General features: G+C 42.9%; 2 protein-coding genes across 5 annotated transcripts; both read right to left on the bottom strand.

The window, feature by feature from the left end:
- Positions 1 to 710: 710 nt before the first annotated feature.
- RIOK2 (RIO kinase 2) lies at positions 711 to 11,285 on the bottom strand. Of its 2 annotated transcripts, none has more exons than XM_038124559.1 (10): positions 10,927 to 11,285; positions 10,252 to 10,390; positions 9,449 to 9,565; positions 8,448 to 8,623; positions 6,871 to 6,959; positions 5,557 to 5,748; positions 5,114 to 5,206; positions 3,626 to 4,147; positions 2,613 to 2,709; positions 711 to 1,026 (listed from the first exon to the last, which is right to left on the bottom strand). In XM_038124559.1, the coding sequence occupies exons 1-10, from the start codon at positions 11,098 to 11,100 to the stop codon at positions 865 to 867; spliced, it is 1,761 nt and encodes a 586-aa protein (XP_037980487.1). In that variant the 5' UTR covers positions 11,101 to 11,285; the 3' UTR covers positions 711 to 864. The 2 variants fall into 2 exon arrangements, with proteins under 2 accessions (XP_037980487.1, XP_037980485.1); XM_038124557.1 differs by having other exon boundaries at positions 10,915 to 11,112.
- Positions 11,286 to 15,890: 4,605 nt separating this feature from the next.
- Positions 15,891 to 17,312, bottom strand: LOC119695657 (39S ribosomal protein L50, mitochondrial-like). Of its 3 annotated transcripts, none has more exons than XM_038124578.1 (2): positions 17,156 to 17,312; positions 15,891 to 16,406 (listed from the first exon to the last, which is right to left on the bottom strand). In XM_038124578.1, the coding sequence occupies exons 1-2, from the start codon at positions 17,281 to 17,283 to the stop codon at positions 16,007 to 16,009; spliced, it is 528 nt and encodes a 175-aa protein (XP_037980506.1). In that variant the 5' UTR covers positions 17,284 to 17,312; the 3' UTR covers positions 15,891 to 16,006. The 3 variants fall into 3 exon arrangements, with proteins under 3 accessions (XP_037980506.1, XP_037980507.1, XP_037980505.1); XM_038124579.1 differs by having other exon boundaries at positions 15,891 to 16,403; positions 17,156 to 17,309; XM_038124577.1 differs by lacking the exon at positions 17,156 to 17,312 and adding an exon at positions 16,962 to 17,149 and having other exon boundaries at positions 15,891 to 16,403.
- Between the last annotated feature and the right edge of the window lie 414 nt (positions 17,313 to 17,726).

Below are 17,726 nucleotides of genomic sequence, written 5' to 3'. Positions count from 1 at the left end.
TGAGACTAAATTAGTGTTGGTCAGCTCTGCCAGTACTGATGACTGCAACAGAAAAATGAATGGAATCGTGTTGAGATAGCACACTGTGCAAATGACAGGGACGTATGAGGGATGAACACTGCCAAGCAAAATACTGACAAATTTCTAAATGACTGCTGAACACTGCTTTTAGAGATCTCTGTCAGTTGTATTTCATTATTATTTTATGATTAACTTTTTATATCTACTGTAAGCTACTTTTACCTTCAGAATAAAGTAGTTGGATGGCAGTAGGGTTTTTCGTGCTTCAGTACTGTTTTGTAGAACAGCACTTCAAAATGTGTTTGTGCCCATAAATAATTTTAGTTCTACTATTTACGTTTTTAAGCTCCAGCAGACAAGGCACATCGTGCACCAAATGATTATTTCAGCCAATGAAACCAGCTTTTGTTACATCTGACTAAGTCCCCACGTTTTGGAGGAAAAGTTTAAAGAAGTAATGTCCCCTGTCACTAACTTAGCAAAAACTATTTCCATTTTACATTCATGCAAATAATTGTGCATCTACAACTGAAAGAAAGGCTTTTTGTGCCTCTGCACAACAAAGACACCACAATTCAGTTATGACAAAACACTGCGGGAAATTCCTGTCATAATCTTATCAATGCTACTGATTTAATGTAAATTACAGTCAACAGTTTTGACTAGAAACACAAAACACAACCTCCCAGTCAAGGTCACAGGAATGAGAATGAGATTTATTAACTCCCAGAAAAACATCTGGTTTGAATAGCAGATTGCTCCTTTACATAAAAGGATTTTTGGTAAATTAGCACGATCCTTTTAGCTGTGTACATTCCTCATTTCCACAGAAGCTTTAATAAACTATCCCCAGAAATTGGCTGCATCCAAGCTTGACTTAATGTTGTGCATATTTTCTCGACGTTGTTTGGTGTAAATATTTGCCTCCCCTTTTTGCAGCCGTTGCTTCAGAGCAGATTTCTGCTGCTTGGTCAGCTGACGCTTTATCTTCTGTTTCACCAGCTCCTACAAACAAACACGCAATTTGTCATCAAAACTTCTTTAAATCATTTAGCAGTATGACATGACATGATGTCAGAACTTTCTCATGAACATTCTGCATGAACATTCATGATTCATGATGTTCACCTTGACTGTAGAAATGAACAGAGTTCTTTCCTTGTAGAAAAATCATAAAACAGTTCAGCTGACTGAAAAAGGAGATTCTCTGCTATGGACGAGGTCTGCATGGAGTGCTGTGTGTGTGCTCTGATAGTCTTCATTAGAATAAATAGCATTTTAAATATTTTTATAATTTTGAAGTTAATCTTCAAGTGTGTTCCCTACTGAGATGCTAAAGGACCCACACCTCTCAGTGCAGAACACAGGCCTTACACAAAAACATAAAAGCTGATTACACTACAGAACATTCCATGCTCAGCAGTAATTGTTTGGTTTGTGCATGTTTTTTTAGCACCCTGGTTATTCTGAAGTTTGGATTACAAAAATATGACTGATTCTAACAGAAAACAACAACTCGGTAACACAAGTGTGGCTAAGAGAGAAGGGTAATTAGTGATTTATAATTCCTCCTCCAGGTTTTCCCATTCCAACAAACTGGAGTAGTTCTATGAAATTTCATCTGTTACTTGCACCTGTGGCTCATTCTGAGCTCTGCTCCCCATTGTGATGGCAATATCTGCCCCCAGCAAAAACGAAGCCATGATTTTGCAGATTGTGGCATGGTCCCAGCTCAAGTTGCCACACTGATTCCATGTGCACACTTAGCGTATTTTTTCTTGGATGAAAAAGAGAAATCAAATTATTTTCACCTATTTCATCATGGTGGAGTCACGTCTTGCTGGAACTCTGCTAGAATAAATTCTGCAAGGCAGATACATTACATTACATGTCATAATGGTAAGTTCACCAAATTCTATTGCTGAACTGCAGCACTTGGTGTAAAGACTCATCAGTCTTTCCACCATCACAACCTACATGTGTTCCAAAATTCCTGAGACCAAGTACACCTATCACCTACTGCTTGCTCTGGGGTTGAAGAAAAGCACATTAAATTCTGCTGAAAATGTCCTGATTTATGTAATTCAGAAGGTCAAATTCAAATTGCCAAAGAGATCTCTGCTGAAGGCGAGTTCACAGAAATCTTTCAGAAAAGAATGGCAAGAAATCTCTAAGAAGAGAGGTGAGAAAGGCAAAATTAATTCTAGACTCAAGTATCCACATTCAAAATAAAAAATATTGTGACTAGCAACAGAAATAGATGAACTGATGCTGTTAGTGCATTAACATATATTAATATAAATTAGTTATTGGGTAAATGAGAGTTGTTAGTGGTGATATGGAGCTTCAGTGAGAGACCAAAAGGCAAAATACGAAGGAGAGTGCTGGAAGGCACTCCCTGTAAGCAGTTACAGCAGTATCAGTCCTATTTTTCTGTGGGAATGGAGATACACACTGGAGAGGCAGATGGTAACTGTTTTTAAAGATTATTCATGCCAGAGAAGAATTTCAGAAACAGGGTCTAACAGCTATGCACAATTTAAGGTGGTCTGAGGGTCAACTAGATGACAACATAACAAAATAATATTTACCGGAGGAATGGTTGAACAGCTGCCAACACTTCTGACTGATGTGATGCTCTTAGTCCTTGTTCTGTGCCCAGCAATGGGAACAATACACTCTTCATTACTGAAACACATAAATCAATGTATTATCCCATGAGCAAGATAAACACACCTTTGCTTTTACAAGCACCCTGTTCAAGTCTTCACTTTCTGGGCTACAACTTGAAAACTGGCAACAAAACATGCAAGTTTTAAACATTACATGTTTAAACAATCAGTTTAAACATTAACACCGGTTGTTCAAGACAGGCACTTTGTGAAAAAAGAATTTGTTGCACAACAGCCATGTAAGTATCGAGCACAAGAAGAGAAACCTCAGGGCACTAAAACACTTCAGATCCTGCACAACGTTTTGACAGTATTTAACTGAGAAGCAAAAGCGAATGAGGAGGAGCATGATCTCTGCATCCCCATACACGGTGGCTGGCAAAGTCAAGAAATATAATTTCACACACAAGGGGTTAGTCTGAAGGCAAGCAGGAATTTCTAAGTACGTCAGGAAAGGAATTAAAAGCCAGAACAACATACAGTACAATATATTTGAATGAAACACTCCAAGCAGCTTGTTATTGATAACTCCAGCTGAGTGAGTAGCAGAACATTTGCCTTTGATACAAAGTATTTGAATTATAAACATCCTCAGGGAAGTTATTTAGAAGCAGTATTTTAACATCAAGAACTCCTTCATTATCAATACTAGCTGAAATGAAGAGAAAGGGGGAAAAAATCCACCACAGAAAATAGGCTGGTCTTTAAAGTGCAAAACCTGTTTTCTCACTAGATAAATACAACAGAGCTGGACAACCACACCACCAATAGGAAGGATATTTACTGGTGTATTTTCAAAATAAATTTAATTTTTAGTCTTCAGTTTAAACAAGGGCAGCTGAAGAGCAATCCTTCTTGAGCTACTTGACACATGTACATTTTTGGGAGCAAGGAAAGGGTCAGACTTCTAGACAGTAAATGTGAATCTTCACCTGTAATGACTGAATTCCTCATTTAAGGCTGGTGAGTTGACCAGCTCAGGGCACTCATCTTCATTGCACCCTCCTTGACCTGCCTGACCTTCCAGTTCAGCAGCATTTCCAGTTAGTCTTTTGCCCTTAAAAGAAGTAATTGCAGGCCTCTCTACATCTTCACTGGACTTCCAAGGCACAGCTGGCCCTTCATCTTCTTCCAAGGCTGAACTCGACTCTGCCATATTTAGTCTTAGTGTATTTTCCCTGCTTTTAGCTGTATCAGCCTCTTCCTCACTGCTGCTTGCAGCGTTGTCAGAGGCTCTGCTTTCAGAGAAATCATCCACGTCACATGTGAAGTCTTCACTGTTCTGTTCATTTCTGCTGAAGAAGTTGAGCTCTTGCTCAGCATCCTCTAGAAGTTCTAACACCTCTGTATTGTCATCCTCATCAGAACCGCTGGGGCAAAGCAGTTCACCATCTTCCTGCATCTCCTTTGCATAGCCACTGGCAGCAATCTCTTTATCAAGAGAACACTCTCTCCTGTGGAAAAGGAATGTTTTCTTTAAATATGCTAAATTTAATAAGCCAAGTTATCAATACTACATTTTGGGTTCAAAATGCTAACCAAGCTAGACTAAAATTACCCACTATCAATAAAAAAGATACACTGTTGAAACACACAAAATACATGATGGTGCTGAGCTTTAGGTGAAATACTAACTTAGAATGTAATCCAAGAGAAGAAAACTCCTCCAGAAGATGATTCCATCTACATAATCTGTATTCATAGTTGTTTGGGGTTTTTTTTCAGGAAATTGTTCTAGTTTAGCAGGAATAACATGTTGGTTTAAGTTCAAATCATGCTTAAGCAAGCAGAATAATAAAGGGTCTGATATACAAAGGCTGATTAAAGTCTAGAGCTCCTTAGGAAAAGTGCTCAGAATGAAATAAAACCATTTTCATTGTAACAGTTTCAGTCCCTTTACACAGTTTCAGTGTAAGTTTTGGTCTTAAAATGAGTGAAAAGTAAGTTTACTTTTCAGAAGGAGCAAAAGACAACAGGAAGAAAAGTTTAAATGTAATAATCTCTAAGGAGGCAGCCACTCTATTTACAAGCATTTAAAAACAATTTTGAAACAGAAATCCAAATTAATCTTCAATATATTAGAATTGTTAAACTGTTAATTAAAATCAAACAGGCTGATTCTGCATCACAGTTAAAATTTCCTGGACAGTCACCATTTGGATCAAGCTTTGAGGTTGACCTCTCTTCCTTGGTTGCAAGAAAACAAAGAAGGCAGCAGAGGATATTAAAGCATACTTGAAAACCACCTACAGTAACTTCAAAGAAAACACCATAGAAATGAGAAAAATGTAACTTAAAATTGCATAGTTGGACATATTTTTTTTATTTCTCCCACAGGCATCTCTCACAGGAATTCCCTTTTCTCAGAATACCAACACTAGTGCCATAAGTAGAACTCAAATTCATCTGGTCATTTCTACCTGACGTCTTTGAAGGTTGGGAAGAGCTCACTTTCATAGTTGAAGCGTTTCTTGAAGAACTCTTTAATACAGTTAACATCTCTGTTAAAATACCTGTAAAAAATACAGAATTGTACAAACAAATTGTACCAAAAATCAGTGGAGTCTATTGCAATAAGAAGCATTTACCCTACATGGTTTTATTTGAAAATTATTTCTAGTAGTGATCTCAAGCCAAAAGGCTAGGAAGGGAAACTGGATATGGATCATTTCTGAGTGAGACGCAATTAATCACACATGTATTCAGCAGAGACATTTCTACTCATTCTTTGTTTGGAACATGACTTGTGCTGCATCACAACAGTGGCAGAAAAAGATTCAGGAGAAGACTTAGGGAAACAAGTTGTGGTTGACTGTTTGCTTTTGTCAGATTCACCTGGAAAACACCTTTGGACCTAACCTACCATTCAGCATTTGCATGGGATGTTGACATCATCTGAGGGAAATCAATCAAAGTGGCATGGTCGTTATTATCCAAGATGAGATTAAACTCATTGAAATCCCCATGGATCAGGCCATGATTGGCAAGTTTTACAATCAGGTCCATTAATTCACTGTAGATGGCAGCAGGATCTTCCACTTGGCGCACCTGGCACCTGAAAAGTTAAGTAAAATTAAATAATCTCAACCTTGAAAGACTTAATTTAAAAATACAGAGAAAGTGTATGAAATACACTTGACAGAATGCCAGAGTAATTCAAATTAAAAGAGCCCTCAGGTCTCTGGTCCAGCATCCTCCTGAAAGCAGGGTCAAATCTGAGACCAGACCAGAGTGCTCAGATCTCTGGCTAGCTGGGATAGAAAACTTCTGGGAACAGAGAGAGACAGTGAAACCTTCCCAAGCAACTTGTGCCACTGCCTCTCTGTCCTCAAGAGGAGAAAATACCTCCTTCTATCCAGGCTAAACCTCACCTGAACTCACTCACTGTCTTCCACTGAGCACTGCTGTCATAATGCATTATGTAAATAATGGACCAGCAAACTTCTAGGTTTCTCCTGTTTTAGGTAATCTTATTGTGTCAGTAGGAGCCAAATCTTCTTATGCTGAAATTCAAATGGCCTGTGGCATTTTCTTCTACAAAATTAGATTTTCTAGATTATGTTAGGAAAAGAAGAAAAACTAAACTTCCACTGCAGACTGCCACAAGGAACTTGAAAGTGTTCTGTTTACACAATGGATGTGGAATTATTTAACAAATGAGGGTGGGAAGTCTTTTCCACATTATTCTTCAACTCTTTTACTTTGGAATTAATTCCCTTTTGATTAAACTTAAGATCTTGAATCCTATACAAGACAATGGACTGGTCTGTTCTGTAACTAGACACTTTAAATCTCTGGATTAGACCTGGGTTATGAAAGAGACAGGCCTTTTGCATTCAAAACCAAACCAACCTTTCACCTACAAACCTCAAATAATATTTAATGTTCCTAGAGGTTGAAAAGCTCAAGCAAAATAAACTTTCTCAAAGGTGCAAAACCAGATTATACGTGGTAGTCTGTTATAAACAGTGCAGAACTGAGTTACAAACTCACCTCTATTAACAGAGCACGGATCACAAAGTGGAGCTCAGAACATGATATTAATACTCTGTATACCAAGTAGCATATGGAATGTGCAATTTCTGTGCAGGAAACAAGGAAAAACCCTAACCCTGTTGCTTTTCCTAGGGTTGTCAGGGTCTCTGTAACACAGAGAACTCAAGCTTTCACTACTTACAAAGGATATCCATCAACAAGTTCCATAACAACTGCATGCCTGTTGTAGTCTATGGGCTTTGGAACAGGAAATTCTCTGTCGTGCAAAGCCTGGAAAGAGACAACACATTGAACAATTGAAATTCAATAGGTAAGGAAACGTTACACACATTGACAAACCCACACCTAAGATAAGCAGTACGTATCACTGTGATAGCAGCATGTATTGCCCAAATCACATGCCTAGGAAGGAAAACAGCCTCACAGCCATTTCAACTCTCTCTGCAAAGACAATAAAATTCAGAAGTTTAGACACTGAGTGCACCGCCTACAATTTAGTTATCATGCATCTGGAAGAAAATCACAACAAACTGGAGAAATGACAGAACCTTATCTGGTACATTAGCCTGTGGAATCAGCAACAGGAATAGGAAATGGGGTGTTTGGCATTAGAAAAGATTTCCACATTAAGCTGCTGCCAGTACACTCCTGCCTGATTAGCCAACTCAGTTGCTGTAAACACAAGTATGTGTTTGTTTGTGCCTGTGAACACAAGTTCATTCCTAAACAGTAATAATCAGCTTTATGCCACACTTAAGATTAAACAAAGATAGGTCATAATATTTTGAAGCTCTCCTGTTTGCATTTTCTAGCACAAATTTAGTAATTAACTAGATCCACTCAACTTTTTTATGGGTCCATTCTGTTTTTACTCATTCTGTTGTTACCAGGGAACTTTTCTAGAGAGTCCTAAATTAAAGCAACATAAATGCAGTTTTTGTTACTAAAGTATTACTGCTTTTAAGCACTCAATTAAACCTCCCCCAATCCTCTGCTCAGGGAACCTGACCCCACCTGGACAGAGGTTCTAAATGATGGTGTTAGTTCTTTCTCTCTCCGTGGAGGCCACCGAGACAATTAATCATGGTTCTTTATTTACAAGAACAAGAAAATAATTTCATGTATATATTACTCTTGAATAACTCAAAAGGAGAAACAAAAACCAGGTTTTTATTACTAATTAGTCTTCACCTATCATCTTTCATCACTATACAATATTTGTGGTTTTTTGAAGCAGCTAAAACCCCTCAGAATTCAAGATTAGCAGTATAATGAAATCTTTTCTCACAGCACAGAACTAAATGTGCCTTTTTAGATCAAAAGAGCAGTTTTGATCTGAAAGATTTCCCTCAACAGCACAGCAACAAGTGAAAGCTTGGTAAAATAAAAAACAGGTTAATTTTAAGAAATGACAACTGCTTCCTAGTTTATGCAATAAATTTTGAAGGAAAAACTGCAGAACTGGTGATATACAGATTATCTATCCATAAATAACATCATTAATTTGAAATTCTCTCATGATCCCTGAATCTGTTCCACATGATTTCAATGGCAAAGCTTAATTTTGGCACTGGGAAGTGTACAAAGCATGTTGCATTGAAGCTTTCTGAAATGTATACTTTAGCTCCATGAGGGGAGAGAAAAAAAATGAAGCACAAATCCTAGCAGTACTGCGAACACAAAGTGATCAAAAGACACCCTGAGAAGCATCTTCCAGCATGTCCCACCATTGCTGGCTCTGTGTGAGTGGCCACCTACCTTCATGTAGGCAAACTCCTTCATTGCTGCTAGCCGGGACAAGTACAGCCAGGACATTTTGTGCCTGTGCTTGTGGTAGTCACGTTTGTTTTTCAGGTTTCGAAAGGAGGTTCTCCCCAGCCGGTGCAACTTCAGTGCAAACTGTTGCTCCTCTTCATTGGCAACAATATAAATATCTAGAAAATACATAACAGCACAGATCTAAGAAATTAATCATATCTAACAAGCCAGATGAAAAAGTGCAGTGAAAGTTTGCTACCTCACTCCTCATCCTTTCTGACCCTCAAGTTTTAGCAAAGGCAGCTAATTACATAGTGTGTATCAGAAGTTTGAGCATGAAGAAATTACTGTGAAAGAATTCATGGTACTCCAACAGAAGAAATGCTGACAGGATCTGAAGCATCTTTCAGTGCTCTGGTGTTCTTGACCACATCCTGGAAGAGCTTCTCCTTCCCGATCAATGGAGAGACAAGCCAAGGGACCAGACTCCTAATTTTGTGTTAACAAATACCCTAAACTTAATTTCTAGTATTTGTCCCAAATAATCCCCTTCTTCAATTACAAAAGTCACAATCTGGGTCAAACTACATGAACATAACAGGAACCAAGAAAGCGTTCCGATACTTTTGGGCCTATTTTACTTTACTACCTTACCTTTAAGTGGGATGAAAAAGCTGAAATTATCTTTTTGTTAAATGGTTTGAAACTCTCCACAAAGCACAACACAAGCAGCACCTGCCTGCCAAGTACCTTGTTAAATAATGAACTAAGAAATGAACACATTGGGCAAAATGCAATTACACTTTTGTAAAAAAACACTCAAGTGTAGCCAGAAGCCTCACAGAGCACTCGAACGTGCTATGTTCAAATACATCTTGGTGTTTGACAGATTAGCTGATCTGCCTATCCAGAGGAAAACTCCCCTAGTTTCCAGCAAAATATTTGCAGTATTACAGATGTGTTTGCTTAAAAAAATTATTAAAAATGTTATTTTAGTTTACCTGATTCTTTGCCAACACCCATCTGGTTCCCCACAGAACTGATGACTTGTCGGGAAGAGAGAGTTTTCAGAGCCAGGTAATCGTATCCTGCATTAGTTAACCGATAACCCTGGACAGCTGGGTGAAAATAAAATACATTTCACTCCTCGTTATGCATACATCACATTTAAAACAAATCTCAACTTAGTGTTGTTTCTTGCAGTACACAGCACCCAAGCAATATTTCACCCCTTGGCTCGTACCAGCCCCATTTGCCTGAATGGTGAAGATGTTTAAATTGTATTGGAGCAACCCTCAGTCCTCTAAGAACTGGGACAAAAGGGAGAACACAGGGAGACATCTCCACTGTGTTTGCAGGGCCAGATCCAACTAAAAGGCTGAAGGGAATGGGGAAAGGCCTGCACAACCTTGTCATATGGCAGATAATAAATACTGCTTTAGCAGCTGTTCCTGAGGCAGAGAAATGTCCAAGGACTGTGCAGTCTGTTCCAGAACTGTGAGGATATCACTCACTTGGATTGATTCCTGCAAGCATTTGAACACTGCTTCAAGCGATGATTCTTTTTACCTTATTCTGAGCAAAAAAGTAAGTTAACTGTTCATCTTTTTTCTGTCTCTCACTTCTACAGATACAAGCAGACAAAGCATCTGGTGCTGCACAAACCCACGTTTCCAGGCTGAGGCCAAGAGAAGGCAAAGCAAACACTCTGGGCACTCCCACATCCCAACCTGTTGGGCAGGTGCCACTGTGAGGCACAGGGCACAGGGTAAGAAAGGGAGTCCGACACAAAATTCAAACTCACTTTTAGTTCGTTCGTAAGCCAGAAGTTTGTGCTTCGCCAACTCTCTCAAGATTTTATTACAGCCACCGTGTTTAAGGCTGGCAATGGAAGCAATTAAGCTAGCAGGAACTATTTCATGGTTCTTCATGCCCATTTCCACCTAAAAGAGTAATTAAAAACAGATTTGTCAATCCTGTCTTGAAGTACAATGAAGTACAGATCCGGCTCAAGAGTAAAATCCCTTTTCAAATGAGCACTTTTTAAAGACTACAGATTTTAAGACTTAACTTTCTACGTTTTAAGCCTTAACAAATCTTTCCACTTGCTTCGCTGCTCCTTGGCAGCCGATGTACAACCCACGCAGGGAAGTTCTTCAGTGCAAGCCACGACACGAGTGGCTAACTAGATTTCGGTCCCCGTCGCGGCGAGCAGAGCGAGCAGAGACGCTGGGGCTGCCGCCTCACCGCGATGGGTCTGCGACCACCCGGGCACCCCCAGGGACTTCCCTGGCATCCCCAAGAACTCCCTGCGCCTCCCGATTCGCCCCGGCCGGGCGGCCGAAGCAGACACGGGCCCGAGCCGGGCCCTCCCCAGCGCAGCCCCGCGCGGAGCCCGGGGGAGGCGGCGGCCCCGCAGGCGGCCCCTCCCGCCGCGGCTGCGACACCGCCCGGCCCGCCCGCTCACCGCGGTCAGCACCCTGAAGTGCTCCCGGGACAGGTACCGCAGCATCACCACGTTCAGCTTCCCCATGGCCGCGGCGGCAGAGGCGCGGAGACGGGGGAAAGAGGAAAAGGATGAAAAAGATCGGGAAAGGGATGACGGGAAAGACGCAGCGCGCGAGGCGGGGGAGGAGAAGCTCGGGCCGCGCATGCGCAGCAGCGCCCTGGCGAGGTCCTGGCAGCCGCGCGCGCTGCCGCGCTCGGCCGGGCCCCGCCGCGCTCCGCCCGTCACCGAGCCGGAGCCGAAGCGAGCCCAGAGAAACTCTGCTCCGAGCTCCGCGGGACCCCCTTCCACGCCTCCCTGCCGCGGGGGAGCTTTTTGGGACGCCCGTGCAGCTGCCAGGACCGGTTCCCCTGAGGAGTCCTTCCCGTTGTCACGAGACGCTGTGGGAGAGGGCGGGATGTCCGGGAGATGCGCGGTCACTGTGTCCGGGAAAGAGCTCTCCTCTCCGAAGGAGAACCCGGTGCTGCCAACCTATTTAAACACAAATCCAGACGTTTTGGTGTTATAAGTAAGAAGCTTGACTAGGCCAATATTCAAACAGCAATCAATTTATTAATTAATGTGGTAAAGTATGAGCAAAACAGCGCTGGGTACAGTGGGGGGAGTTTTCCCTCCAACTGCACAACGATGGTTGGGGCGTACAGATATTTATAGGGGTGCACATGAGCTTTTTTTTCAGCAGTTTCTATTCCCGATTTTTACGTCACAATTCTATACACTATTGTGAGTTAGTTTTTCTCAGGATGTACCCCAGAAAGGAGCATCCCCAGATGGTGGGGTCCGACTTCCGAAAGAAGGAAGAGGTCTCCCAGCTGGTGCGGTCCAGACTCCAGATGTGGGTCCACCTTTTAATTGCAAAGACTATAAATCTCATAACAGTGATGTCCAGCTTCCCTTGGTCGAAGCCATCAATCCTTGAGTTGATGTTCATCTTCCTTTCTCAAGCTGCTTTTTACTGTTTTGCTAAGGTGTTGATATAAGCATGTTTCCTTTACATATATTCTAAACTTATATTTTCAAAGCTCCTTCCTACAAGCAATATTCTAAAATTATACTTGAAAAGCTTATTATTGCAAAGCTGTTTAATGCTTAGCTAGGTGCAAAAAGTTCCTGTCCAGCAGCAACATCCTTTAAGCTTTAATTCAGATGCTGTAAAGGTTAATTGCAAACAAAGGATAAGTTCAAAGGCCTTCTTCCATGCTTTACTCCCTCAGTTATTTTTTTGGAATTCATCCTCTAATTGTCCCATGATCAGTTTCCATACATATCACAATCACAAGCACACACACTGCCTGTATGTACCTGACACGAAACACAGCTTTGTATCTCACATTGGCAAGCTAATGCAGAGAAAAACTCTTTGGTCTTGACACTTCACAGTGAATATTTCACTAGAAGAAAGTGAAGAAGGCTCGCATTCAATCCCCTAGACCTCTGTAAGAGCAAGTTCTGAATGCCAAAATGTCGACACTTGTTGCAGTTTCCTTCACGTTAGCATACTAGAACCTCATCTGGCATGTTTCTTGCTCTCCCATTTTTTTTCTTCCTTTTTCCCCCACTGTCTGTTGTAGGTGTGAAGAGAAGAAGGCAAGATAATGCTCATTTCTCTCACCACCCGTCTTCAGCTGTCTGTTCAGATACCTTGAAAAAAGAAAAAAAATAAAACAAAAACGATCCAAAGAGCAGAAGACAGCCCCATCACGTGCACATATTGTGAACAAAGAACCATATTTACTATCTGTGATCTCTGACTCTTACATCCCTTGTAGTCTATATGTTTCCTCATTAAATTTCCATCCTTTATTGTGGTTTGTAAATTTTAGAGAATATAACTGTTACAGATTACAGGCAAAGTTAATTTTATCTGTCTGTCTTTGTTTTCATCTACCTGCCAATGCCATGGTCAGTACTCTCAGATGAGTCCATTTCATGGACCCACAGCAGGGAACAGGCTGAACTGCACCCTACAAAGTACTTCGATTTTGACCCAATTCCTCATCCAGCTGGCACAAAACAAGCATTCCCCTTTTCCAGGCACATCTAGTAGCAAATGAAGACCATTTTTTTCTACTCTGAACTGGATTTTTTTTAAGAACCCTTGGCTTTTCTGCCTTGCTCTGATTCTAGACCTGTGAACTGAAAAGATCTTGTTGTGAGATACAAAGCTGAGTCAGGTACATACAGGCAGCGTGTGTACTTGTGATTGTGATATGTGTGGAAACTGATCATGGGACAATTAAAAGATGAATTCTGAAAAATAACGGAGGGAATAAAGCATGGAAGAAGGCCTTTGAACTTATCCTTTGTTTGCAATTAACCTTTACAGCATCTGAATTAAAGCTTTAAGGATGTTGCTGCTGGACAGGAACTTTTTGCACCTAGCTAAGCATTAAACAGCTTTGCAATAATAAGCTTTTCAAGTATAATTTTAGAATATTGCTTGTAGGAAGGAGCTTTGAAAATATAAGTTTAGAACATATGTAAAGGAAACATGCTTATCTCAACACCTTAGCAAAACAGTAAAAAGCAGCTTGAGAAAGGAAGATGAACATCAACCCAACGATTGATGGCTTCGACCAAGGGAAGCTGGACATCACTGTTATGAGATTTATAGTCTTTGCAATTAAAAGGTGGGCCCACATCTGGAGTCTGGACCGCACCAGCTGGGAGACCTCTTTCTTCTTTTGGAAGTCGGCACCCACCATCTGGGAATACTCCTTTCTGGGGTACATCCTGAGAAAAACTAACTCACAAGAGTGTATAGAATTGTGACGTAAAAATCGGGAATAGAAACTGCTGAGAAAAGCTTATGTGCACCCCTAGAAATACCTGTAAGCCTCAACCATCGATGTGCAGCTGGAGGGAAAACTTCTCCCACTGTACCCAGCGCTGTTTTGCTCATACTTTACCACATTAATTAATAAATTGATTGCTGCTTGAATATTGGCCTAGTCAAGCTTCTTATTTATAACACTGCCACTGATTCTGGAACAGATTTTGCTACCTGGTTAGCAGGGGAAGAAAGAAGAGAAACTTCCAGCTTCAGGAGACAGGGAAATGAAGATGTGAGGCTTGGTGTCCTTGTCCAGCTTTCCAATATGAATTTATGACCTTTGTCTATATTTTCCTTTATAATCTGACTGCCTAAAGAACCAGTTAGTAAATTCCATGCTCCTGATATTTCACTATTCCATTTGCCAACAGAAGTAAAAAGAGCCCCAAAGAACCCACAACTGTGTGGATATAAATTATTCTGCAGGGAACTGTCTTTTTCTAAGGTTGTGAAATCTCCAGGAAGAGGAGATCCAATCATTAGAGTCAGACTTACTGACAGCATTCTAGAAATAGAAAATGCTATGTAAAATACCTACCTTCTTCTCCTTCAGAATTTCATGAAGATTTGTTTTGCTTTCTGTGACTGTACTTTTGGAAAGATTACAGTATAAGCTGCTCTATCATGTACAGGAATTTCTTTATGAACGCATGGAAAAAAAAAAAAAACACCAAAAATGCAGACAGCTAAAAGCAGACAGCTGATTCCCAGAGACAAGAATTAAATGGTTAATTTTTCCTTTAATTAGAAACTGTCTGGATGCTTAAGGAGAATGTATCCCTGATCCATAACTCAGGGATGTAAAGTTGTAAAGCCTGGTGGCATGTTCAACAAATTCATGGATTACTTAGACATCACTGTACTGCAATTTTGCAGTGTTCTGATATTTTCAAGTGAAAGTAAATATAGGGAAAAGCTCAACTGAATTGTCTGTTATAAAACCCACCAAGTTTCATATTCTGGAAAGAAATCATAAATTTTGACTATGTTGAGTGTTTCATTCCATGACAGCTCTTGTTGACATATGGTAAGACATGAAACAGGTCAATTGAACAAATTTTCATCTTTTGTTTGTTTTTTCCTTTTGAGAAAGGGAAATGGAAAGATCACAGCATCCTGAGGGCTAGCACAGACTAATCCTCACACCAGTCCTGTTGGCAACTCCTTCAATTGTTTTGACAGCCTGATCTGGGCCGACCAGGAACAGTCTGAAGAAATCTAGGCAGGCAGACAGCTGCAGTGCCATTCACCAGTGCCAGAAAAGGCATTCCAGAGCTTGGCATCTGTGCTCCAGTGCTTGCCAAGCACATCCCCAGAGTGGCCACACAGGCACTGGCTTTCACAGCAGCGAAACAGAAGGAAAGCAGAAGATCTCTGTGAGGCACAGTGTGAGCAGTGGGAAGCACACTGCCACGCTCCTGAGAATCAGAAAGGTAAAAGCTGGGAAACTCGTGCGTTGGGATAAGGACAGTTTCATGGGGGAAGCAAAGGCTGCACACACAAGCAAAGCAAAATAAGGAATTAATCCCCTGCTTCCCATGGCTGGGCTGGTGTTCAGCACCTCCAGCAGAGCAGGGTCCCATTGCACATCACAGTGACTTGGAAGGACAAATGCCATCGTTCCACATGTCCCCTGCTTCCTTCTTCCCCCATTTTTTATACACTGAGCCTGATGCCATATGGTCTGGAATATCCCTTGGGTCAGTTTGGGCCACCTATCCTGGCTGTGTCTCCTCCCATGTACCCCCAATCCCCTCACCTGTGTGGCAGCAAGAATAACAGGAAAGGCCTTGGCTTTGTGGAAGCCCTGCTCTGCTCAGCAATAGCAAAAACATCTCTGTATTATCAGCCCTGAGTTCAGCACAGGTCAAAAATACAGCCCCACAACAGCCCCTGGGAACAAAAGTAAGTCTACCCCAGCCAAAACCAATACAGAGGTGCAGAGTAGAAACGGTGGAGATGGCCCCCTTGTTGATCCCCACTGGATCCTGTCAGTGCCCGGCAGCAGGGAAAGGGCAGGGGGCAGCTGGCAGTGCCCACGCCGCACCAGTGCCTCGCAAGAACCGGTCTGCAGGGAAAAAAGAGCAGAACAGGAACAGCCAAACCTGAGCACAGCTCAGTGAACCTTTATTACTGAAATTCACAGATCTCAGCCCAACCAGAGGGCTCTGCTGCTGCCCTGCAGCACCAGCCAGGCACAGGGATGCTGCGTGGGGGCACTCACTGCTGCCAAATGATTTTCAGGTTCGGGGGCAGCTCTGCGGCCGCGAGTTCATCGATCTTGGTGCCGTCCTTCACGGGCGTGCGATAGAAACCCAGCACGTCCCCGGCGCGGCGCATGCGGTGCAGCTGCGAGTTGGGGACAGCGTGTCCCAGCTCTGCCGCCAGCCGGGCCAGCAGGCGGTGCTTCAGCCTGTTCTCCTGCAGGGGAGCCTGCTGCCAGTCCTCGGGAACACAGGCCCCGAAGACCTCCCTGACGTGGGACTCCAGGCAGCTCTGCAGGTCCTCGGGCGGGACGTAGCTCCGGCGGCGGGGCGGGGGGTGGATCAGGCTGGGCTCGCTCCTCTCCTCCTTCTCACGAACTGCTCCGTCTGCTTCCACTTCTCTTTCCTCCTTCCTGCTGGCACCAGAACACATTTTCAGCCTCTGAGCTACTCCAGACAGAGTCAGAGCATTTTCGTATTCGTGGTGTTTTTAACCACTCAATCCAGACTTTTCACACAGCCCACGGACTCATCAGGTCCGTTAGCCAGAAGTGCACAGGCTTTCCCCGAGTGCTGCTCCCCACACAGGCTGCCTCTGCAGAGCAATCACCCACCCACCTTCCTCCACTGGTCTGAGTGAAAACAGCATTTTAACAAGATTAGTTACTTCTTTTCTGTTACAGCTCCGTTTTCTAATCTGCTGTGAATAAAAAGCATATCAGAAAATAACCACTACTACAGAAGAAAATCAGTGCCCATATGCAAAAAAAAAAAAAAAAATCACTAATTTTTAGTTAAGAATTTTATCTTCTCATATGCCACAACCTAGTCAGCAACCCATGGGTAGTTTCACGCAAAATGTTACAGAGGAACTGGTTTTCATTCCCGCGAAATCCCTCTCTTCCCACTCCTAACAAAAGCAGCTCTAAAGGCTCCAACCCTGCACCGCTGCACCCCTACCAGCAGCGGACCTCGGTGGGCGCTGGCTGCCCAGAGAACCCGTGGAGTCTCCTTCCCTAAGGCCATTCCAAAGCCGCCCGGACAAACCCTGAGGGACTTGCTCAGGGGGTGCCGGGCTAAATGACCTCCAGAGAGCCACGGCCCGGTGAAGGCCCAGCATGCGGAGAAGGCCAGAAGCCACCCCCACCCTGTGCCCTGCGGGTACCTGCGGCCGCCCCAGAGCGCCCTGAGCCCCGCGGGGCCGAGCCCCGGCCTCCGCCGCGCCGCCACCCGCAGCGCCGCCATGCTGGGGCCGCGCCGGGCGCCTTCCCGCGGCCACGGCGAGTGACGCATTTCTGCCGCGCCCCGCAAAGCCTCGCGGGAAATGTAGTCCGGCCCCTCCGGGCAGCCCCCTCGCTGGGCAACGGAATGTGTGGGAATTTCCTCAGGAAAAGGCGTTCTTTGATGTTAGGTCTTTGTGGGCTTTCAGGCCTAATCGACAGGAAGGGAGATTTAATCAAGCAGGCAACAAGCTGTAAGTGATGCCCAGGTGCTGAAAATTTGCAGAATCACAGAATATGCTGAATTGTTAGGGGACATTGAGTCCCACTCCTGGCCCTGCACAGCACCATTCCCAAAAGTCACACCATGTGCCCGAGGGTATCGTCCAAATGCTTCTTGAGCTCTGTCAGGCTGGTGCCATTGCAGTGACTTCCTAAGTGTTACACTGCTTTTCCTCACTGCAAAATCTAGCATGGAAACATATTTTCCAGATGGTATATGGAAAGGCAAAATGT

This window comes from Motacilla alba, chromosome Z, assembly GCF_015832195.1.
Source record: "Motacilla alba alba isolate MOTALB_02 chromosome Z, Motacilla_alba_V1.0_pri, whole genome shotgun sequence".
Classification (NCBI taxonomy): domain Eukaryota; kingdom Metazoa; phylum Chordata; class Aves; order Passeriformes; family Motacillidae; genus Motacilla; species Motacilla alba.
This window is presented reverse-complemented; position numbering and strand designations above follow the sequence as displayed.